Below are 25,763 nucleotides of genomic sequence, written 5' to 3' on the forward strand. Positions count from 1 at the left end.
CTTTTTAATTCTAGGTTTAGTTCTGTCATGATATGGTTGCTTTAAGTGTGCTTGTTCCAATGCTATTTTTGTAAATGTGTTTTAGTCTTGTCTCGAAATAAGTAGGCCTACAATAAGCAATTGTCTCCAATAGATATGTCAGTTTCACTTACATCAGTACATCAAAACATCAGTTCACTAGTCCTTTCCTATTTGATGTTGCTTAAATTTTGTCGGATTAATTGCAAAGAAAGGGAGGAAAACACCCAGCTTTTAGTAGCTGTGAAATGGTAAAGCAGATGTATATCCTGGGAGCTAGCTGCTGTAATAGAATATTAGTTAAGTATTTGTTAAACAACACTACTTCAGTTATTCTTGGTTATTTTTCTCAAATATATTTTGTGGCACCCACTGTTGAGTTGTGTGTTTTTCACTAAAAGCTCTGTTTATTGCATGAGCTTTTTTCTGATCATTTCAGGATTCCACATCAGAGAATTGCAGCCCTCAACCATTTTGCAATACATTTATTCATTCAATTTTGTCAATAGTTACTATTATTCAGGATCTAAACTGTTGAAAACATTTTGTTGGACATAAGGAAGGAATTGCAACCTTCATAACATACTGCCTATTCACTGTATGTAACGGTGGGCTAATAGCAGCAATGTGGAGTCATACATTTCATTATTTAGGATATCCCCACATAGGAAAAAAATACATTTGAAATACACTATATGGACAAAGGTATTCTGATGCCTGACCATTACATTGTAATGATATTGTATTCAAATACATATACTTTAATATGGAGTTGGTCCCCCTTTTGCAGCTATAACAGCTCCCACTCTTCTTGGAAGGCTTTCCACAAGATTTTGGAGTGTTTCTGTGAGAATTTGTGCCCATTCATTCTGTAGAGCATTTATGAGTTCAGGCACTGATGTTGGATGAGAAGGCCTGGCTCGCAATCTCCGTTCCAGTTCATCCCAAAGGTGCTCGCTGGGGAAGAGGTCAGGGCTCTGTGCGGGCCAGTCAAGTTCTTCCACACCGAACTCATCAAACCATGTCTTTATAGTCCTTGCTTTATGCACTGGGGCACAGTCATGTTGGAATAGAAAAGGGCCTTCCCCAAACTGTTGCCACAAAGTTGGAAGCATAGCATTGTCCAAAATGTCTTGGTATGCTGAAGCATTAAGATTGCCCTTCACTGGAGATAAGGGGCCTAGCCCAAACCCTGAAAAACAGGTGTGGCTAAATACTTTTGTCCATATAGTGTATATTTTGATGAGCTCTTTTGTAATATATGTAAATATTCAAAATTGGCCCAATATATATATTTTAGTAAAATATATGTCAATATATTTACTTATTAAATATATTTACTTATATGTATATTTCTGTTTGTATGTTACACACATGTGCCTATATTTTTGACTTTGAGATAATTGTTTTATGTGAAATATATTTATGTTAGCATATTTTCTTGAACATGGGTATTATTGGATGTGTTTGTGGATATAATGTACAGTGCTGTATACAATGTGAAATATATATGTATATATTGTAGTAATAATGGAATGAAGAAGCTATTTAATATTGTGTGTATATTTTGTAAGTGCAGTGTTGGACACTGAGTGTATTCTACCTTAATATTGTATTATTTCACTGAACTTCACTATTGTAATGTCATTGTATTTTACTTGCATCATAAATACTGTACATATTTTCAATATTATTTTAAACAACAATTACTTTTCAGAAAGATCAAAGCATGCATCAAAGCCTGTCAATAAATGCAATAATTGAATTAAGTGCTGTTTTAATGTAGCCTGATGTCCTAGGGAAGCAAATGTAATTTATCATACATTGCAGTCATTTAAATGCAAATATACAGTATATAGTACAGTAGTATGTAATATGGTATACAGCAGCAAAATCTATTGTTGTTGTGTAGGGAAAGAGGAGGTAGAAGCAATTCCTAAACTGCTCAAAAAACAGAACATTTCGGCCCTTCTTAAGCTGTATAAGTGAGGTGCTTCTGAGGCTGAAACATACAGTTGAACAAGGACTTTCATCAGTTACAGTCAGCTACAATTTCATGACCACATGTATTTTGTCTTATATTTTGCATTTCATGAATTTTCATAAATTTGACTATATTTCACACTTTACTCCATATATTTTGTTTTTTCAAAATATATTTCAATATTACAAATATAAGTAAACAACAATGCAAATGTATTGCAATGCATTTACAACATATTCCATGTATATTTTTGACACTTAAAATATATTTCAATACATTTTTTTCTGTATGGGTCTGTCCCTTCATGTGTTGGGTGAGTCTTATACTGTAAACTTGAAAATACCTTGTTTTCTCACAAAGACTAATGGGGCCATGCTTCAAGGTCAAACCAACACTCAGCACATGTGCACACAGTGGGACAACACTGCAACAGTTAAAACGAGACTTCTCTAAAGTCATACCATGGAAAATACTAAAAACAAGAAGTTCAAATTGGTCTTTTAACAACACGAATATTCACAGCCAAGATCACTAACAAAACTGGCTGGATAACATTCCATTTAATCAAACTGAAAGAAACTGAAAGCAGAATCGTGGTCGGGAAAAGGCAATCAACAAGACAAACTACGGCGGGGATGAGACAGGTAGAAACACTGAAACGAACTAGAAATAAGACAGACACACGCAAGGAAGATATAGGGCTGGGGTGACGAGGAGATGGGATGCAGGTGGGCAGGCAGGCAGGTGAAGGTGATGAGGCAATCAGGCAGGCAGAGACCAGGCAGGGAGTGGGGTGGGGCTGGAATACAAGGAAACAAAAAGCACATGGACAGGGAAAAACAAAACACCACAGCTAAGGAGGCGGAGCCCTGACAGTGTGCTCATTATTGTTGAATGAAGAACCCAGTCTGATCTGTGGTAGTTTGTGACAGATTGTGTATGTGTGCTGGGTGCAGTCTTGTATAATATAAGAATACCTGTTTTTCTCCTCTGATGGGGTCCTTAACCAATCATGCACCTTGACTCAATCTTCTTTCTGCACATGTCCATACAGTGAAACAAAACTGGAGCAGAAAACAATGAGATGTAAGTGGACATGGTGCAGCAGTTAAAATGAGACCTCTATGAAGTTATTGCATGGCAAATACTAAAACAAAAAAGACATAAAATTGGTCTTATGCCAACTGGCAAATTCACAGAAAAGATCATTTGTAAAAATTTGCTTTCTGACAGTCTGTTCTCATTAAAATCAGACTTGAAGTAAAATGTTCCAGCCTCTGCTAATCTACTGATGGCATGCATATCAACTGAAGCCAGGGTAAGAGTAGAAAAACAAACAAAACCAGCAGAGATAGTATATGTGACAGCTGAGCACAGTTTGCATAATATGAAGTCAGATTGGTTTCATTTGTACAGTGCATTCAGAAAGTATGTAGACCCCCTTCACATTTTTCACATCTTCTTATGTTGCAGCCTTATGCTGAAATTGTTTAAATTCATTTTGTCCTCATCAATCTACACTCAATACCCAATAATGACAAAGCAAAATTTGCTAATTTATTAAAAATAAAAAATTGAAATATCACATTGACATAAGTATTCAGACCCTTAACTCAGTACTTAGTTGAAGCACCTTTGGCAGTGATTACAGCCTCGAGTCTTCTTGGATATGATGCGACAAGCTTTACACACCTGGATTTGGGGATTTTCTGCCATTCTTCTCTGCAGATCCTCTCAACCTGTCTCAGGTTGGATGGGGACCCTCGGTGGACAGCCATTTTCAGGTCTCTCCAGAGATGTTCAATTGGGTTCAAGTCCGGGCTCTGGCTGGGCTACTCAAGGACATTCACAGAGTTGTCCCTAAGCCAAGGCCAAGACCTCATGGCCTGGTTTATGCTCTGATATGCATTGTCAGCTGAGAGACCTTAGAAAAACAGGTGTGTGCCTTTCCAAATCATGTCCAATCAATGGAATTTACCACAGGTAGACTCCAATCAAGGTGTGGTAACATCTCGTAGATGATCAAGAGAAATGGGATGCACCTGAACTAAATTTCAAGTGTCATAACAAAGGGTCTGAATACTTATATCAATATGCTATTTCAGTTTCTTATTTTTAATATATTTGCAAAAATTTCTAAAATTTCACTTTCACTTTGTCATTATGGGGTATTTAGCGTAGATTGATGAGGAAAAAATAAATTTAAACGATTTTAGCATAAGGCTGCAACATACCAAAATGTGAAAAAAGTGAAGGGGTCCAAATACTTTCTGAATGCACTGTATGTGCCCCAAATTATGAGTCAGCGATCAATACATATTTGCCTTTTTATTCATAATATGTCAACATAAAAGTTAAGAATCAATGTAGTCCTATATAAACTGCTCATTGTATCTCATAAGCTCATTTCTTATTTCATGTTTTCCATGTCAGGTTTAGGCATCCACTACCAAAAAATGGCATAGACTTGCAATTGTCCGTGTATTTTTGCAACAATCTCTGCTATATTTTGAGATAAAGTGAAAATTCTCAGGGACCAGTTAACCAATTAGCTAGCATTACTGCCTGAGAGTTGATCAATTCATGCTGACGAAAAGCACTTTTCTGGGACTACCTTGTGCTATAGCCTGCTAAACCAATAAAGACAAGAAAATATCAAAAGGCCTATTGGATTTATATGTACTTTCAAAGTGGTGAGTGAAACATTTAGACTATAACCCTATTAAGAAGAATTGGATTCTAGCTGAGTGACAAGATGACTTGGCTTATTTGAATACCACTAAACTGAATAGGAAAAATACAGTGGAGGACCCAAACAAATCAGCAAGTCAATAAAGCAGATCTTCTTAATTAACAAAGGAATAAAAGGACTAGATCTTCTCACTGAACTGACCGAAATGATTCAGTTCATTAAGAATAGCTAATCACTCGCGGCTAGCAACCCTCTGAAGAATGGTATATTCTAATTGTTTTAGAACTTAGTGCTGCATTTGATACAGTTGATCTTTTTTATTTCAGTGGATCACTACTGCTCTGAATTGATTTATTTCTCTCAAATAAACAGTTCAAAGCATCAGTCAAATTACTTGTGGGGTCCCTGAAGGGTCTTTATATGCTTTTTACCACTTCATTTTGGGGAATGAAACGAAAATCATGTTCAACATCTTGAATAGAAGAAGATCTTACCAAACCCTTATTAATTAATTAATTAATTAATTAATTAATTAATTAATGCTGACAATAAATCCATAAATAAATAATTACATGTTGACAATAAATAAATAAATAAATATTCTACATTTCTGTGCTGCTACCTGCATTTATTTCCACATTTCTACATACATTTATTTATTTCTGTCTTCTATTTGATAATGAGGAATGCTGGTCTTACACATCTTTAGTTTATCGTAAACTCAAGACTGCTTGATTACTTTTGACTTGCTGTAGAGTGACAACCATGTTGTGCAAAAATTCACTAGAGACTTGTGTTTCTTAGGGAAGGAAGTGGACAACCATGTATCAAGCAACTACAACCTACTACACCATCCTAGGGGATGGCTCAGATAGACTTGCTAAGTTTGCTAATGCAGAGAATATGAATAGGTGAAATCATGGGCTGGCAACCTGATCCAGATCAGCTCTTTGGCTGCCCTCCTCTAGTTCCCAAGCAACTAATTAATAGTCCTACAAAAGTGCCTATTATCAGACCTGTAAAATAGGATCTGGGTGCATATTTGAAAAACAAAATTAATATAACAATAATAGAAAAATGACCAAAGCTGGCTACACATCCTCCAATCACTTATGTTAGTGAGCCTATGACCAACAGTGAAACTGGGGCCTGTTTCAGAATGCAGGTTTAACAAACTCTGAGTTTAAACCTGAACTCTGGGTTGACTAACTCTGAGCTGTCAAACTCAGAATTTTTGGTTTCAGAACAGGTGATAACAGGTGATAACAAGTAGTTCAATCAACTCTGAGTTAACCCTGAGTAAAGCACACATGAGGAGATAAAATGCCCTCATCAATGGAACGCAGATAACATGATTAATCATGGCAAGAGGAGAAAAAAGGCCTCGATCCTCCTACTTCTCCCCAGTGGAGTTAGAAATATTAATGAATGCATATGCAGAATATAGAGTATATATAGTAGTATAGTATAGTATATAGTATGGTAGCAGCAGAAAATTGCTGACCGAGTCAATGCGTGAGTATTAATTTAAAAAAAAAGAAAAAAGTTTTATCTCGAGTGTTCCACGTTCCATGTGCGTGTATATGTGTTTAATATTTATGCAGGTGCAACCCAACAGGCACAAAACCTACTTGGCAGCAGCTAAAGATGAAATATAAAAATATAGTTCGAACAGGTAGGCCTAAGGTATAATTTCATTACAAGCAATTGTGATGTTGTTTTGCCTAATTAAACAGCATATTAAACAGCAAATATGCTCAGCGTCAACGATGTTATTTAGAAATCTCCCGTTGACAAAAAAATAAGAAAAAAGGAAGTGCAACACAAAGAATTTGTTCCGAACTGAGAGCATGTCCACGATGTGTCATATGAACGATATGAGGGCTGAGAATATTGTTCAGATAGATGATCGATTGTGCAGAAAAACGGAAACGCTCAAACAGATAATCATCAGGGAATGACAAAACATCAAAGCGGGGTCTGATCACCCTCTCCTGACGGAGATTTCTGCTGAGTACGTGCGATGACATGCCATGTCTGACGCCTCCTTCAGTCTGCAGGCTTCAGCTAAAGAGGAGGAGAAACTCAGGGTTAGCTGAAGAAAACCTGCCAGCAAGCAGGTTAGCGTCACGGAGTATGTTTCCATAGTAACTGACTTAGAGTTTACCTGAACTGGTTTGGTGAAACCGAAAACCCAGAGTTTCCTTCAACTCTGTGTCAAATAACTCACTAAACCTGCTTTCTGAAACAGGGCCCTGCTTTGCACCACGTTTTGGGGTTTGTTTATTTATTTTACCCGCACACATAACTATACACTAGGGTAGGCTAGCTATTTCCCTTAAGAGCCAGATACCATCATTTTGTTTTCAGGTAAAAACAGCTACTACCAATGCTACCATCTGATATTCGTGTTCAGTTCAGTGTTCAGATGACTGATGACGGTTGATACATTGGAAAAATAAACAGAGCCACCTGATGATGTCATTGACAGGTTTTAGAGGCAGGTTTAAAATCTGCTTATCAAAGGAAGTACAGTCAGGGCTGTGCACTAAGACTGGCCCCAACCCAATGGTAGCTCTGTATCAGTACAGCCCCAGGAGGAGCACCAGTGAGGAATATGTATACACAGACACACTCTATACGCACTATATACACACTATATATAGCCATATTCACACACAATACACACCTCATGTGAGGGGGCAGTTACATGAGGTATACAATAAGAATCAGAGGGAAGTTTTTATTACTTAACAGTCTTATTACTTAGAATCTTATTACTGCATTTACAGTGATTTACTGATTTTTTGAGGGGTGGAGAGTTTTTTCTTGGTACTTTCCCTTTCTGTTTACAGAAGCTGTACGACTTTTCACTTGCTGTATTTGAACAAAATGTGTTTGGACAAAAATATTTGCTTTGTATGTTACCATTGTATTTCTGTATTCATCCTGTCATTTTGTGAGTTTGTAACAGGTCATCTGTAAAGTATATGATATAAGTATATGATTAGGCTGAAAGCATAAAATCATTTTCATGGTAGTGTTTTTGATTTATCCCACCAGCGTGAAATTAGAGTTCAGTAAGAGCATTCATATAATGGTATCTGTGTTTTCAGAATTGTTTTGTAGGTTTTGATTGGAATGAGAGAGAAGGCTATTTTGAGTTTAGTGTTAATAGATTTTAGACAATGTCACATGTATTGCTCTCTAAGAGTTGGTTTTAGGGTGTGCCGAGGGTGGAGGACACAGAAGACGAAGGAACAGCGTTGAGGTGCTGATGGTGGAATTTATTTACAGGGGGCAAGAAAGATATTTAGGCATGTTGTGTAAGAGGCAAGGTGTACATTGAGAAACTGAAAGTAAAAGTGTTTCAGCATTCAGCACAGAGTGCAGACAGACGGAAGGTCTGTCTGCGTGATCTCGCCTTCAATATTGAAGAGTATCCATTCTTTATCAGGAGTTGCAACTGGTCCAATGTGAGAGGGAACATCTGGAGCCCCCAGCATAGCTGTTGCCTGACAGGCTGAGATCAGGTAAGAACACCTATCACCTTATCATAACAGCAGACAGGAACAGTATTACAGTATGGGCTTCAGTGATAAGGGACATTATAGAAACAGCAGGCAGGAAGGACATACTGGGCCCTACATGGAAGTCACATTGTTACCAAACACAAATGAAAACTCCTGGCATTAGAATCAAAATGGCATATCTGAATCATTTTTTATATTTAAACAGTGCACACACATGGCATAAAGTGCACAAGGGCTGGGATTACCTTTGTAATGGGCTGAGGGTGTGATAAAAGTATGCCCCTGCACCAGCCAATCAGGACACTTGCACCGTACCTTTAAAACGTCCTTTTCCACGGTGTCAGGCTGCATTCTTATTCACACACATCTCAGCACAGAACTAGATTACAGGTGCACTCCATTTGTGTGTTATAGCAAGGATATGTGAAATACATAATTTAAATTAAATTTGTAAAGGATACATAAATACATAACCAAGTCAAGTTAGAAAAAAATTATCACAAATGCAAAAGCACAAGGCATAGCCTTTTAAAAAGCAATGATTAATTTATGTTCATTTATTTAAAAAATCTGGTCAAAAAAGACTGCACATGGACCAAAAAATCCAGTGTCCTCACACCCCCACTCCTGCTCGGTGCTGTTAACAGTTAGCCCAATTTTGGCTAATTACACGACACTTCCTAAACAAAACGATCTTCACATTGTGAAAATAGTGAATAGTACCTACCAAACTGTATTTCATTTTGCAAAATGATACATTTCAATTTCAAAATTTTCTAAAACACAAAATACACAAAGGATCAATTGTACATGACATCTCACTGTCCATCCAGTCTCTCCTCTGCTATGATTTATGCCATGGCCTACAAGTTCTTTCTTCAAACTTTTTTTGAAATGTTTGGATGCCTTCACATCCCTTCCCCTTCCTGTCACAACATGTGCGTTCTTTTTCTTACACCCCCAAGTTGTTCTTCTCTTTCACCCACTTGTTCCTGGCACATCTTTCAGCAAAACATCTCGCTGTTAATTTAGCCTTTCTTGATTGCTAAAATACATTGTTACAAACAATTGAGCCAATTTTGAAAACAGGTGTCACAAACAACGAAACTGTGTTTCAGTTTGCAAAATGAGAAATGCATGATGGAATTTTATTGTGTGATCAAAACTCAACATACCATCAACAAAATCATCTCTAAAAAGAAAACAGAATAAGAAATTCTGCATTACAGATACCAAAAACAACCCCCAACATCAAAGCAAATGTTTAGACCTGCAATTGTTCAGTCCTGATTAAAAAAAAAAAAAAAAAAGAACATACAATTAAGAAAATATTTAAGGCTGTCTGCAATACATAAATATTTACTATCCCATATCTTGCCTTTCAATTGCATTAGGCCATAGATTTTCATTCATGTCACACCCAATATTCTTCCTGGCCAGACACCTTGGATAAAAAGCTTTCTGTAGCAAATTAAATTCATCCTTGACATGCCTCTGCAGTGATGCTACCATTGTCAGGTAGATAACATTTCAGGAATCACGTGTAAGAAATTGAGAAAAAAACTAACATGACATCAAACTCATGCACTATTAACAGGTTACATTTGCATAGGTAATGAACAGATTATTTACAAATTCGAAGATTTGCTTTTATGTTTTTTTTTTCTTTTTTTAATTTCTCTGCCATTATCTCTTCCAGACATGAAGGGGGACGGGTCAGAGTATCTGTGTTTAATTCTTGTGCTCCTCCACCAGACTTCTATCTCCAGACCAGGTAGAACACATGTTCACCTGCAATCTCACTGCAGTACTGCCATCTAAAGTGTGTGTCTAATGCTATGTGACACATTGTTTTTCATAAAATGAGAAATCTCAGTATGTGCTGTTGGTGCGGCTGCAGTGGCAGCCTGTGCTGTCGATCCATCTGCAGTCTCAGTCTGTATTTTTATCTCCAGAGATGTTCCAGGTTCTTGGTCCAGCAGATCCTGTTGTTGCTCATGTTGGTGAAGATGTTGTTTTGCCCTGTTATCTCAAGCCCAACATCAATGCTGAGGGCATGCGTGTGGAGTGGATCAGACTTCATTCTGTAGATATACTGGTGCATCTTTACCGTGAGAAAGAGAATAGGAATGAGGATCAGATCCCATCTTACAAAGGAAGGACAGCACTGTTCCCGGAGGAACTGAAGAAAGGCAACGCTTCGCTAAAACTTACGGGAGTACGAGGCTCTGATGAGGGAACGTATCAATGTTTCATTCAGTCTCAACAGTGGGATGATGATGCTTCTATTAAAATTGAAGTAAGAGGTCAGCACTCTAACTGCCCAACACAAATAACTTTAAGAGTGAATTTGAATTCAATTTTTACGTGATCACATATGTATAGATGTGAGACTTGGCTTTCAAAAAGCAATCAAAGTTCAAACATGGTAATTTAGGTGTTGTAACCTGGATAAGGTATTGAGTTTGTGTCTCTGTAGGAAATGAACCAGTGATCTCCATGGAGGGACACAGAGAATGGGGCATCAGCCTACTGTGTGAATCTAAAGGCTGGGATCTTCAGCCTGAACTCATCTGGCTGGACAGTGATGGAAACAGTCTCCCTGCTGGATCTACAGAGACACAAACAAAGAGTATGGACCTCCTAATAGTAAAACAACGTGTCATCATACAGGACAGAGACACTAAAAAGGTCACTTGTCAAGTTCAGCTGCAGCATCTCAGACTGGAGAAGAAGACAGAGTTTGACATCACAGGTAAGTAACACTGTACCATCACCTCATGCATATCATCAGGCTGGTCGGTGTTGTGGCCATACACAGCCGTCATTCATTTGAGCAAGTATTCCTCTTAAGCCATAGCAGCTAAATAACTTGTTATTGAACATTTACAGCATTGTCAAGTCAGTTAGAAATGAAAATAGTAGTACCACCAGCTGCCAATGTTAATTTTGATTGGTCCTAGATGGATATGAGCGGGGTAATACAAAACAGTACAGTTATAAAATGTGAATGTGAAAGGTTTTCCTGGGGGGGGGGGGGGGGGGTACATGGCTACGTGGCTCCAAGGGATTGTGAGCATTATGTGAATATGTTCTGTTAAATGGTATCCTGCAGCATGTGTCTCTTTTAACTAGTGTAATGATATGTATGTGAAACACTACATTATTGGAAGTGGAAGTGTGGTTGTAATAGCAGTTTTCTTGCAGAGGTGGAAAGTGTTGTAGAAGAGTATGTGTGGAGTAGAAGTTTGCTTGCAGAGATGGAAGATGTTGTAGGAGCATGTGTTGTAGCAGCGGTACCAACACAGATGAAGAAATTTGGGTCATAGAAACTGTTTATATGTTTAATGCTGGTGTTTGACTGATACTGTGGATACTGGCCATGTGCAATTTAACAATATGCTCAATACATGCATAATTTTTTTTGGAAACTGTTGAAGTATTTTTTTAATGAGTAAAACAAAATGTAAGTTTCATTTGTTCTGGAATTTTGCAAATTAGTTTTGGTTCTTTCATTTCTGTATTTCTGCTCCTGAATTTTGTTTGTTTCGGTTTCTTCAAACTGCTTCTGTCTCTTGTGTATGTGAACACCCCAATGGCCATGGATTGCTGGGCTATGCTTGATCTCCCTGATTCTTGGGAAACTGCTTTCAGACAGTAAATAAATTAACAACATTAATGAATAAACAAAATAATGAACAGTATTCCTGAATAAAATAATCAATATTATGAAATGACCATTGTTCATAGTAAACTGTATTAATGAATACAATGGTAATTTGTGGTTCTCTCAATTCTAGCTGAGATGTTCCCTCCTGCCCCTTGGAAGGTGGCCTTAGCTGTGCTTCTCCCTCTAGCTGCTCTTGCCTTTGTTGGATCAGTTATATTTTTCCACTTTAAAAAACAGCGCAGAAAGGAAGGTAATTCACCACCTACAGTATTTTTCATGGACTGGAATGTTTTTCATCAGGGAAGATTGTGAGTTGGGGTTGATGAAGGGCTGTATTTCAGCCCCCTATCTTCCAGAGGGCTGTAGTCAGTGGCTTAATTATGCAGAGAAATTTCAAACAAAGACATGGCATATATCCATTTTTTTGTAATGTGAATAGTAGCACCAGGGCAGTTAATGTTTCCTGTTATACATTAAATACACTATATATCATATGGAATACCTTATTCCATCAAGCATGTATAATGTTTGACTAAATGTGTCACTTTGTGGAAATGCAGCTACCTGCTGCACTAACTTGCTAGCCACAGATGCCTATACGCGCCAGCTAGTATAGCTAGCTAGTTTGTTAGCTTTGTTATTTCTGTATTTCTAGCTGTATAATAAGATTGCTTAAAAAACATGCTTGTAAACTGTAACAAAAAGTTAGTATTTAAATAACATAAGTAGACAGTAGACAGCTAGTTAAGTAGCCTTCTTATTACACTGTCATATCTAGCATAGCTAGCAATTTCTGTCAATCAAGTGTTGTTGTACAGGTCATTGATCACCAGTTATTGATTGCTTAATTGAACTTTTTTCTCTCTTGGGACAAAGCCTAACAAAGAATCTGTTTTATTTGTGACAGTGTCATTAAACCCAGTGAATAGAAATCGCAATGAATTATGTTTACACATACAGCCATAATCCCCATCTTTTATTTTACTACAAATGTGCGTTAATTATGCCTCAACAATACAACACAGTCCAAAAAAATGTACCTGGTGAGCAATTCAAACAAACTTACTAGAGTTGTTCAGCTACGGATCAGATGTTCCAGTAGGCCTGTTTGGACTGTGACACCAGAGGAATACCAAAGAGGAAGTTGCATGATAATATCAGCAGTCAGAGTCACTGAATATCACAAACTGGTGAACTCAGAAGTACTTTACTAACATAAATTACAGCTGTTGATCTCAAAAAAGAAAGCAAAGTCATGTGTCCTCTAGCTCACATTAGAAGCTGTATTGCCAAGAAGTTTTGCAGGTAGTCAACCAGAATGGATTGTGGTTACTCTGTGATGTTGAATCAGTCTGTAATCACACAGTGACCGTACTATGAGCCCCTTACTGCTACACTGCTGCCCCAGTGACCTAATATAGCCCAGTGACTGTGCTATGAGCCCGTTACTGCCACACTGCTGCCCCAGTGACCTAATGTAGACCAGTGACTGTACTATGAGCCCGTTACTGCCACACTGCTGCCCCAGTGACCTAATGTAGCCCAGTGACTGTACTATGAGCTCTCCCAAGAATCCATATAAAAGAGTATTTTTGACATTGAACAAGACACAGTACATGCAGATTTATTAATACAGTTACAAATATGTTTGCACTAATTTCCTACTGATATCTAAAAGGTATTAACATTTGCTATAATTTGTTATAATTTATTAATTTGTTATTAGTGCTTTTTAATAGTTATCATTTAAGTGAAAACTTTATTTTCCATGATAAATCACAGGTTTTCAAAGACCATGGCATTGCACATCCTAATATTTTCATTTTAATTATTCTGTTCGTAGTGAGTTAATTCTTCATTCTTTTATCTGCAGATGAGCTGGGCCAGCTAATGCGTAAGTAGTGTTTGTGTGTGTGTCTGGCTTAAAATAAAACTATAATGTTGTGTCTCAGACATACTGAAGAATTTATTACACATTTTTAATTATTTTATTTAAGTTATTCTCTATTCCTTTATATATCTTAAATACCTGAACTCTGTTTCCTTGCATCTACAGAGCGGGTTCCCCAAAACAAAGGTGAGTAGTGAATATGAGCGTGTGATTTACAATACAATTTTACAGTTGTAGTAACACTTTTTTTTTCAGTAACACTTTATATGAATTTATAAAACCTGCTGTGGAAAATTCAACACTGCATTTCAGTAATTCCCTTTTCTGTGAGCTAATTGTGTTTTCTTTCATCTACAGATGAGCTCTCTCCACTAATGAGTAAGTGTGTGTGTCTTAAAAATACATTTTTACATTCATCACTGTTCCATTAAATTTACACATTTTGCCAGAAAACTGTTTTATCTATTAAGTGTTTTCCATCTAAGGTAGGTGTTTCTATACAGACAGGATCCACTGTGTCTGTCATTCTGAGCTAAAGTAGCAACCTCCAAACAAACAAGGCCATCATTTCTCCCTAAAATATGTCTAAAAGTCGGTTTAGTTAGGCTTGCATATTAAAGCCCTGTGTGAAGGCCAAATACACTGACTTTATTGTCAGTGTAATGAGTGCTGAGCTTAAACTGAATGAAATGTCAGCAACAACAGCCACAACCTCTATTAAAGAGGACAGTCTTAAAATAATGGAGTGAAATGATCGGGCTACAATTAACTACGATATGAGATGTAGAAATTAGTTATTATGAGTTATTACCAACTCATGACAGTCACACTCTCCAAGATATTAGTGGTCACCATTAAAGCTACAAATGCAATGGGTCATGGGTGTCAGAGTATGTTTAAGCAGTGGTCTGGACATCACTACAATACAGAAAATTCATTCAGATTGGACACCAAAAAGTTTAATGCTTTATGACTGCATTGGAGTAAAAGTAACCCTGTAGAAATTGATTGTCAGGTGGCCCAGATTTTTTTGTGTAATTTTGCTTCATTTGGATTATTTAAATGGAACATCTGAAATATTTTCAAAGTGTTTCTACTGTCTTATAGAAAATGAGTATTTTATATGTGCCAATCAACTGCCTATGCTGAAAGCACTGGTTTGTGTTGATGTATGACACATTGTGATGAGGGATGCAGTTTTCAATGACTGTTTCTTTGCGTCATTGAAGTCTCCAAGTTTATAGAGGTACTGACTGTAAAAATGAATTGCAACCCTGTCAAAATGATGGATGAATTTTATTTTCATTATATATATCTCTAATATTCGGACCTGGACTGACAATCGTTACCAGAAATGCATTTCTTCTTGGGAATGAATCCTAAATGACAAAGTTTATGATCTTACTCTCAACATCATCATTTCTAATATTTTCTCTCCTCAGATGAATCCATAATAAAAGCCCAACAGAAACTGAAAACTGACCTGAAAAAGAAGTTTGAATTCATAAATAAAGGTTTAGGTTTAGCAAAGTATAGTCACTCAGCCCTCCTCCATGAGATTGATACAGAGATATACATCATAGAGGAGGAAAGTGTGGGATCAGCATCCAAGAGACAAACCCCACAGGAGACTGCAGTCCTCTGCAATGACATCTTTAATCCTTTATCCGGTGAAAACAAGGATATCAGAACTGTGCTGATGAAGGGGATCTCTGGGATTGGAAAAACTGTCTCTGTGCAGAAGTTTATTCTTGACTGGGCAGAAGGAAAAGCCAATCAGGACATTAATTTTATCTTCCCTCTTCCTTTTCGAGATTTCCGTTTGAAGAAAGAGAGAAAATTCAGTCTGATACAACTTCTACAGATCTACTTTCCAGAACTGAGGGAGATTAAAAGTGTTGAACATGATGAAGTCAAAGTTTTGTTCATCTTTGATGGTCTGGATGAGTGTCAAATTCCTCTAGATTTCCAGAACAGTGAGATTTTGTGTGATGTAACAAAGTCAACATCAATGGAATTACTACTGACTAACATCATTAAGGGGAATCTGCTTCCCTCTGCTCTCATTTGGATCACCTCCCCACCTGTAGCAGCCTATCAGATCCCTGCTGGGTGTGTCCACCGGGTGACAGAGGTACGAGGATTTAACGACTCACAGAAGGAGGAGTACTTCAATAAGAGAATCAGTGATCAGAACCTGGCGAACAGAATTTTCTCCCACATTAAAGCATGCAGAAGCCTCTACATCATGTGTCACATTCCAGTCTTCTGCTGGATTTCTGCTACTGTTCTGGAGACAGTATTAGGTGAAGGATACAGTGGAGAAATCCCCAAAACTTTGACTGGTATATACACATACTTCCTGCTTATTCTGTCCACCACCAAGAATATTAAATGTCAGGACACCAATGAAACTAACTCAAAGAGGATATTAATATCAGACAGAGAAATCATCCTGAAATTGGTACAGTTGGCTTTTCAACAGCTGGAAAGGGGTAGGCTAATATTCTGTGAAAAGGACTTGAGAAAGGTTGGCATTGATGTCAATGAAGCCTCAGTGCACTCTGAAGTATGCCCTGAAATCTTTAAAGAGGAGTCTGGGTTGTATCAGAGGAAAGTCTACAGCTTTGTGCATCGGAGCATCCAGGAGTATCTGGCTGCCTTTTATGTGTTTCATTCATTTGTAAATGAAAACAGGAATGTACTCAGATCAGATGAATCAAGACATCAAGGTGACAAAATACAGCTGTCTGAAATACACAGGAGTGCAGTGGATGACGCCTTACAGAGCAAGAATGGACACCTGGATCTTTTCCTCAGATTCGTTCTTGGCCTCTCACTAGACACTAATCAGATCCTTCTCCAAGACCTTCTGAAACAGACAGGAATCAGATCACAGAACATTGAGGAAACCGTAGAATACATTAAGGAGAAGCTTAGAGAAGTATCTTCAGCAGAGACGGCTATAAATCTGTTCCATTGTCTGAGTGAACTGAATAACAACTCTCTCGTGGAGGAAATACAGACTTCCCTGAGATCTGGAGCACTCTCTGCTAAAAAGCTGGAACCAGACCAATGTTCAGCCCTGGCATTTGTGTTACTAATGTCAGAGAAGGTCCTGGATGTGTTTGACTTGAAGACATATAACACCTCAACAGTAGGTCATCAGAGACTATTTGCAGTTGTGAAGAACTGCAGGAAGGCTGTGTAAGTATTATGATGGTATTAATAATGCAGATGACTGACAATATTTTCAGAATCATTACTTTGTTCATTGTGTAACATATTCATTGTGTATCAGAATCAGAGTTTTATTGGGGAGTATATTGTGATGTGAACAAATCAGAATCAGAATAGACTTTATTGTCATTGCACGGTGGGGGTACAACGAAATTGTGGGTAATAGAGAGCCTTGAGCCGCTGCGTCCGTACGCGCCGCCATTTTAGGTCATGTCTCCAAGACTACTCCTCTAAAAAGACCAAAGGAAGCCTATTATTCTTTTTTGTCCTGTTTTTCTCCATTGAATCTGTAACTGAAGGTGAGATTACCCCATCTGGATGAAGTTTGGCATGACTGTTCAGATGCTATATAGACGCATGTAAAACATTTTCAAAGAATATTGTTAAGTGCCTGAATTTACAAGCCTCTTAGTCTTAAAAGCACAGGACATTGTTGTTGTCGGGTGGTGACCCAATGAAATTATGGAGGAATAGTTGTTTTGTCATTGCATTTGGTAGTCATACCTTGTAATGTGCATAAACACCACATCTTTAATCTCTTTTGTTCATCTTTACAAATGTGAATACAAGTGGGGGGCGGGGGGAGACTGTTGGTCCGTTTGTGTTATCCAGTGCATACAAACTTAACTATCAGAGTTTGCAGCAACACTCACTTATGGGAACACATTACTGCTGCTCTACAAAAGCTGCTCTGGCTCCCCGTTAGATACTTAACTTATTTCAAAAGCTTACTGCTGATCTATAAAGCACCACATGGATTTGCACCGACACGAGGCTTCTCTCCATGGGCAATAGAGATTTTAGCTTGGTTACCTCCAATCTGTGGAACTCCCTTCCACAGCACACTGATGGGTCAGACACTGTCCTTTCTCTCAAGTCTAAGCTGAAACCTCATGTTTCAGGCCTATTTTTAAATTTGTTTCATTGTTATAATTTCTTTCAAACTTTTAAACGTAACTTTTTTGACTTTCAGATGGCTCAGATAGTAAAAGCTTCTAGTTTGAGTACGATAGTGTTTTCAAAACAGGCTGTGTCATTTGTTGACTGTCATGGAGAGCCCACAGTGGTGGAACAAATTGGCTTCCTTCTGCTGGGGATAGGGTTGGTAGGTTGGCCAGCATCCCCTTACTACATCACTTTCAGCAGCCTGACATGATCAGGTCCCTAGGAGCATCTGTCAGCACTTTGGCCTGAGCTACTTGGTTTCTCCCTGTTTGTCTGTGTGGCAGGGTTTCCGTTATCCCGTAATTACCGGTTTTTACCTGGTAAAATTTATAAAAAGAAATAAATTAATAAATTAATAAAATGTCCGATAAAAATGCAAAATGTAGCTATGATGAAGGCTATCCCTAAACAGGACATTTGTGTTTTGACAGCAAAACAGCCGAGCTGTACCTTGACTGGGCTACACTGGCTAAAATTGCCTGTGTTCTGCCCGTGTCAAGCGTGCCAGCAGAGAGGGGCTTCTCTCTGCAGAATCGAATTAAGAAGGCGCTGTGAAGTCATTTGGAGGAGGAGAGAGTGACGCAGCTTATGCGCATTGCAAGCTGCAAAGACACATTGGACACGTTTGATTTCAAGTCAGCAGCAGAGGACTTTGCCGCAATGAAAAAAACAAGAAAATAAAATGTTACCTGGTAGCCTATAGGCTACATTTGATGCTATTTAGGCCTAGCCTTTTATTTAAAACAGGCTACAGATGTTACAGGTTACAGATGTTTCATAATAGCCTACATTTTAGTGGCTAATGTTGAGGTTTTGCTCAGTCATTCTCAATCGTTACTGTTTGTTTTGCTTAATCAATTTGAGGTTGTTGCAATTCTTTGGTCCTGTGTGGGACAACAACGCATCGTTCTGCAGCAGCTTCAGTTCTTTTTCGGCAGAGATGAGAAAGGTCTTTGACCGCTCTAAACACGGGAGAGAGGCTGCCTGTGAAATGCTGCAGATTTGCCAGGGTCGCTGATCCATATCAGACTATGCAATAGAATTCTGTACTCTCACTACGACCAGCGGCTAGAACTCAGATGCCCGGTATGACGCTTTCCTTAATGGCCTATCCGATGCCATCAAGGATGAGTTGGCTACGCGTGAACCTCTGGCCACTTTTGACGTGCTGATATACCTGGTCATCCGTATCGAAAATAAGCTGTATCAGTGTTGCTGAGAAAGAGGCACTGGAGTGACACTGAATGCCTAGCTCTCCAACAGACCTCTGTTTTGTCCTTTGTCCAGACCTCCCACCCAGAACTGCTCCCTGAACCAAAACCTATACGAGTCAACAGCACCCGTCTGACATCCACTGAGAGGCAGAGAAGAATTAACACCCGTTTCTGTCTGTATTGTGGCCAGCCAGGCCATTTATTGCCTCTTGTCCAGCAAAAGCCTGCACTCACCAGTAGACTGGGGAGTTCTAGTGAAGCGTAACCCCCACGCAATTCTCCCTGAACCTCCGCACTCTCCTGCATGCCACCTTGGAGTGGGGGGGGACAACAGCACTGCCTTTCGGTCCTCATCAATTCCAGCGCAGATGAAAGTTTCATCAATGCTTCTCTGGTGGCTCGATGGCGGCTACCTACCTCCGTGCTTCACTTTCTATTAGTGGCCAGTGCTCTGAATGGCCAAAGGTTGGCCAGCATCACCCATGTCCCCATGATGAGTCTTCTCCTGTTGGGTAACCATTGCGAGGAGATCACACTGCATGTCATTAACACTCCTCATGCACCGATAGTCTGTCCAGGAACATGTCCTACAATGGCTCCTCAAGAACCAGCTCTATGTCAAGGCTGAAAAGTGCTCCTTCCACCAGCAGTCCATCTCTTTTCTGGGCCTCGTCATCTTGGCGGACGGCATACAGATGGACATGGAGAAGGTGAGGGCTGTGTCGAAGTGGCCTACCCCCAACACATGCAAGGAGTTACAGAGATTCCTGGGGTTTGCAAATTTTTACAGAAGATTCATACGGGACTGTGGCCAGATCTACTACTGCCAAAAGAGCTTTTTGATCTGCTTAAGAGCCTCTTTACTTTGGCGCCCGTTCTGATCATCCCTGACCCTTCCCGTCAGTTTGTGGTGGAGGTAGACGCCTCGGATGCTGGAGTGGGGGCGATGCTATCCCAGCACTTGGTCAAAGATGACAAACTGCACCCCTATGCATTTTTCTCCCACTTGCTTTCCCCTTCTAACTATTGCTGGTTAAAGTCATGCTTGATGAATGGCGCCACTGGCTGGAGGGCACAGAGACTCCATTTCTGGTATGGACTAATCATAAGAACCACTAATATATCAATTCTGCCAAATACCTAAATTCCTGCTAATCCCGCTGGGCATTATTCTTTTCCTGCTTCAATTTCACCCTGTCTTACCACCCAGGGTTAAAGAAAGCTAAGCCAGATGCCCTCTGTCACCAGTTTAGCACATCATAAGACACCTCTGACCCCCCTACCATCATGATGGAACATGGACTGGTGGCAGCTGTCTCCTGGGATGTGGAGACCATAGTCCATGCAGCCTAACAACATGATCCCACCCCAGATGATTGCCCCACTAATCGTTTGTTTGTGCCCAGCTCTACCCATGCACAGGTTCTGCAGTGGGGCCACTCATCCCGGCTGACCTGCCACCAGAAGGACATTAGCCTTCCTCCATCAGTGGTTCTGGTGGCCCTCCATGCCTGATGACATCTATGGCTTTGTCTCTGCCTGCCCTGTCTGCTCCCAGAATAAGACATTGAATCAACCCCCTGCTGGCCTGCTCCAACCCCTGCCTGTGCCCCAACATCCTTGATCACACATCGCCCCGGACTTTGTAACCGGTCTTCCTTCTTCAGGTGTTAACACCACAATACTCACCGCTGTCGATCACTTCTCAAAGTCTGCTCACCTCATTCCTCTGGTCAGCCTTCCCTCCACAAAGGAAACAGCACAGCTAATGATTGACCAGTTCAGATCCCGATTCTAGAAGGAATTCTGCAGTCTGCTTGGTGCCACTGTCAGCGTCTCATTCGGGTTCCACCCCTAGTCAAATGGTCAGACTGAGTTCGCTAACCAGGATGTGGAGAGGATTCTGCAGTGCCTGGCTTCCCAGAGCCCCTCTTCCTGGAGCCAGCTTCTGGCATGGGCCGAATATTCCCACAATTCCCTCTCTGTTTCCTCTACTGGTTTGTCTCCATTCCAGTGTTGCCTGAATTATCAAACTCCCCTGTTTAGCTCCCAGGAAGAGGAGGTGAGTGTGCCATCAGTTCAGGACTTCATCCGGCGCTGCCGACGCGCATGGAAGCGTGCTTGGGCAGCTCTACTCTGTTCCAGTGACCGCACGAAAAGGGCTGCAGAGGAGAACCACAGCCCCCCAATATCGTCGAGGGAAAAGGGTCTGGCTTTCCAGCCGGGACCTTTCATTGACAGTGGACTCACGCAAGCTGGCCCCTCGCTTCATTGGTCCTTATCCTATCTCCAAGGTCATCAGTCCATCGGCGGTCCGCATTAAGTTGCCCCTGTCTCTCCACTGGGTTCACCCTTCCATCCATGTTTCCAGAATCAAACCAGCGCCTGCAGCTCCCATTTGCTCCAGCCTCTCCTCCTCCACAGCTCGTTGATGGTGCCTCAGCCTACACTGTCTGGCGCCTCCTGGAGGTCTGCCGCTGGGGTCAAGGACTCCAGTACCTTGTGGACTGGGAGGACTACAGTTCAGAAAAGAGATGCTGGGTACCTGCTTGGGATGTCCTCGTCAAGTCCCTCATCTGGGATGTATATCGTGAGCATCCTCTCGCTCTTGCAAAGACGCCACTGGGTGTGTCTTTTGTTTTTGTTTACAGGTCCTTGTATTTCCTTGTCCTGCATGCCTCCCCACCCTCTTGTTACTCGGCCATGCCCATCACCTGAAGCCTGTTCCAAACACCTGTGTCTCATTCCCTCATCATGTCCCTGCCTACATATACCCTCATGTTTTCTTTGTTCTTTGCAGGATTGTCTCAGTGTCTTAGCTGTTTCATTCTCGCCTTTTGTAAGTAAACCTGCTCTGTTCCTGCTTGTTACCGAGTCTGCCTGTTCCGGATTTCTCTTTTGCCTGCTGTTTTGGATGTTATCTGTTTTTACACTGGATTTTTTGGCTTCTGACTCCAACTGTTTTTTTCACTTTGATCTTTGCCTGTGTTTTTGGACTTGCCATTAAAGAACACCTTTTCGTACTGGCCGTATTGTCTACGCCTGGGTCCTTTACCCACAAACTCTGACAGCATTGGGGGTATGCCTGTCCTCTGATGGCATCTGTTTCCGGTGCACTGTGGGACAGTGTGGAAAATATTTTGCCCTAGGCATGCATGTGTATAGGAGAATTGCAATCAACTCACAAGATGCTGCAGTGCAAGTTCAGTGGTTGTGGCAGTAAGATGAACATAACTTTTGCAGTCACCAATTGTATGTTGGTTTAAAAAAGGGAAAAAATAAAACTAAAACGTGTTTTATATTTATCTTGAAGTTAAACTTGAAATGGCATCACAGAGCACCTTTGGATTTCAGAAAGGCACTTCTTAAATAAAAATGCTTTGTTATTGTTAAAGTCAAATTAAAATAGCATGTGAAGGTAGCTCAACATACGTTTTAGTAACTGGTAAATATGGCCTCTTTATTTGAACTTTCACCCATGAAATGACTTTAAAACTCAAAAATCAAGGGTATTATCAACCTTAATATCATGTATTGCCCAATGAATCACAGATCTAGCACAGATGATACTATTCATAATGAAAGCTTTTTTTTGAAGTATTTTCCCATCTTTGAGTAGTATTCCATAGGAACAGAGTTGGGCAGTATTTTAGTTACATGTACTTCAATTATGTAATTTCATTTCAATTATGTATTTTGTGTTTGTGCAGATAGTCACAATACATGGCATGTGATTTTAAAATTTAATTAAATCCTTTTCCATATCTGACTGTTTTTTATCCTCTTCCAGTCTGGGTATCAGTATAAGTAATTCAGTATTTGTAAACATCTAAAGAAGTTAGTGAAAGGTAGATGGTATTCCGAGCAAAAGTCTTCAAAAGATTTTATTTGATTTTGTTCCATAATCAGGGTGTACATGATGTAAATTAATAAGGCACTTAAAAAAGAACTGTAGACCTTATCATCACTATCAGTTATCACCATACACTGTCAATATTATATTTTAAATATTACATGTTTTTATATTATATGTATCTGAACTCTATTCTGCAGACTGGACAGCTGTGAACTCAGAGCAGAATCATATGACACTGTAGCCTCTGTTCTCCAGTCAGTCCCCTCTCACCTGATAGAACTGGACCTCAGATGTAATAACTTGGGTGATTCAGGAGTGGAGCGGCTCTGTACTGGGCTAAAGAGTCCAAATTGTAAACTACAGAGACTGAGGTGAGTAGCGCTGTATAATATATCACTTTTAGTAAAAAAAGTTCAATGATTAGGTCTCTATACAAAGGTACAGTGAAATGCTAAAAAAAAATCATTCATTCTGATTCTCTATCTTTCCCAGCCTGACTTATTTATGTACAGTATTCCCATTGCTTTCTTCTTACTCTTCTCAAAACAATGCTGGACACATCCTTTTCAGTTGGCTCTTAGCATTGCAAGATGAATGGTTCTCACCCATAATAGTAGGTTTCAGTGGAATTCTACAGTGTCTGTTCATAGATGCCAAATAGATGCCAAGTGTCCATTCAGGATGGCTGACCACCTGTTTTAGTCTTGCAAGTTTATATAATAAAATGTTTAGGTATGTCCCACTTTGCAGTCTTAATTCTCCATTATGCATCATTCAAGGACTGATCCCACCTGTTTGGCATACTTGGCATCCCAAATATCCAACACAGTAGCAGTCAGCTGTGAGTTCACTCTAAATACATCAGATGTGCAACAGTCTGGTCTGCTAACAATAGGGGTGTGCCAACCTTCCTCTTCTTAGGTTTCAGTTAAATTTCAATTGAATGTCATTAGCTTTGGATGAGAACCAAAGAGTGACCTCAGTTCAGTGAAGTGAATGCTATCTACAAGTGTACAGTTTCAACTGTCAGTAGACTTTTGCCAAGAAATTGAAAAATAAAAGGGAAAAGTAAGGTCACAGGAGTAGGTGACATTGCCACATTGACAAAGTTTATTTGATTATTTATTTTTTGTTGCGCAGTCAGTATCTGACTACTGTGAATAGTGCGTAAGTGATTCCGAGTGTGTTTTAACTACAAATAAATAAATAAAATAAACAAACTCAATTATTAGTAGTTGTTAAGTGGTGGTGTGTGTCCTAGGAGCTAGTTGCACTGTAGATCCCCACCTTACGGATGGCACTCGGTACACAATACTGAGTAACCTCACAACAATTACGCAGGCAACAACTATGCACAGCAATACAGCCTAGGTATACATTGCCATGAGCACAGCCACATCATAGATGAACCTCTGCCACACACCATAATAACACAAAGGTATCATGAATTATTACTAAATTCACCCGGATGCATAAATGGAGAGATGATACGGAAATGAATCGCGTCAGAGCAAATACTGTACATGAGGCAACAATTACCTACAGCAATAGGCCACAAACGTCTCACTGTCAGGCACCTGTATTCACCAAAAATGCCACACACCATAACCACAAACAATAAGAAAATCCACTCAAATTCATAGAAAGATTAGTATCACTATTAGTGCTGAACATATAAATGTGGTGAAACAATGGGTTATCATGACTGCCAGAAAAGCAGGCTGAAGAAAGGATCTGCCTGAAATGTCTGTGCGGCATTAAAAAAAAAAAAAATTAACATGTCAAGGTGTGCACACCTCTTACTTAATTTCATTCATTTTCACTATTAGTGCTGCGCATCACAATTATTAAGCACAGAACAGACTTTACAACATTCACTGATCGTCGCCACTGCCACACAAAAATACATTGTAGCATTGATTATCACAAAATTCATATGCCTTGTGTAGACACAACAGTTTCTTAAGAGGCCTTAATAACAGAGAGAGGAGAGGAAGTAAAAAAATGTCAAAACAAAAGCAAATTGACTTAACCATGTTTGGTTTTACCAAATGTGTAAAGCTGAAGTCGAGGCAGAGAAGGAGACGCTGGTTAGAAAATAATTAGCTAGCATGACTGAAACTGGCGGGAGAGCCAGCAAGCTATTAATATATTTCTTTGTAGTGTTTTACTTGGGTAAAACCAAACATGGTTAAGTCGATTTGCTTTTGTTTTGACATTTTTTTTAACTTCCTCTCTCTGTTATTAATAATTTAGTGTTTAAAGCTTGGTATTGGGGCAGGCAATTCACATCAGCTTGTCACTGGATTTTTTTTTCAACTGCTAGCTAGTAGCTTGCAGGAACAAACAACAGTAAATGTACATGCGAGTGTGATCCTGCTACCGCAGAGAGTAGCTGCTGAGCAGAAGCAGTGCTCCTTGCAGTGTGGCTGAAAATTACACCCAATGAGATGGCTATTTATCACACCAGTTATAGAATTAGCGAAAACGAGGAAAGAATTAAATGCCCCCCCACCAAACTTTGATTTCAAATGGAACTAGGGTTGCCCTGGCCAGAACTAAGGGGGCTGGGCCATCCCGGGCCTCAGTGTAAGTTGAACCCTGTTCTGAACTCTCATCTGCAGACTGGACAGCTGTGATGTCACACAGAAGTCATGTGCCACTGTGGCCACAACTCTCCTGTCACTCCCCTCACACTTGAAAGAACTGACCTTCAGCTC

At 39.7% G+C, this 25,763-nt stretch overlaps 1 protein-coding gene across 1 annotated transcript; it reads left to right on the plus strand.

Annotated features, from left to right (window-relative positions):
• The first annotated feature begins 10,184 nt into the window (after nucleotides 1-10,184).
• On the plus strand, nucleotides 10,185-20,702 carry LOC118791862 (butyrophilin subfamily 1 member A1-like). The gene is made up of 5 exons (XM_036549344.1): nucleotides 10,185-10,533; nucleotides 10,692-10,982; nucleotides 15,879-15,922; nucleotides 19,757-19,897; nucleotides 20,610-20,702. The coding sequence occupies exons 1-5, from the start codon at nucleotides 10,185-10,187 to the stop codon at nucleotides 20,700-20,702; spliced, it is 918 nt and encodes a 305-aa protein (XP_036405237.1).
• The last annotated feature ends 5,061 nt before the right edge of the window (nucleotides 20,703-25,763 follow it).

Source organism: Megalops cyprinoides, chromosome 17 (assembly GCF_013368585.1).
Source record: "Megalops cyprinoides isolate fMegCyp1 chromosome 17, fMegCyp1.pri, whole genome shotgun sequence".
Lineage (NCBI taxonomy): Eukaryota > Metazoa > Chordata > Actinopteri > Elopiformes > Megalopidae > Megalops > Megalops cyprinoides.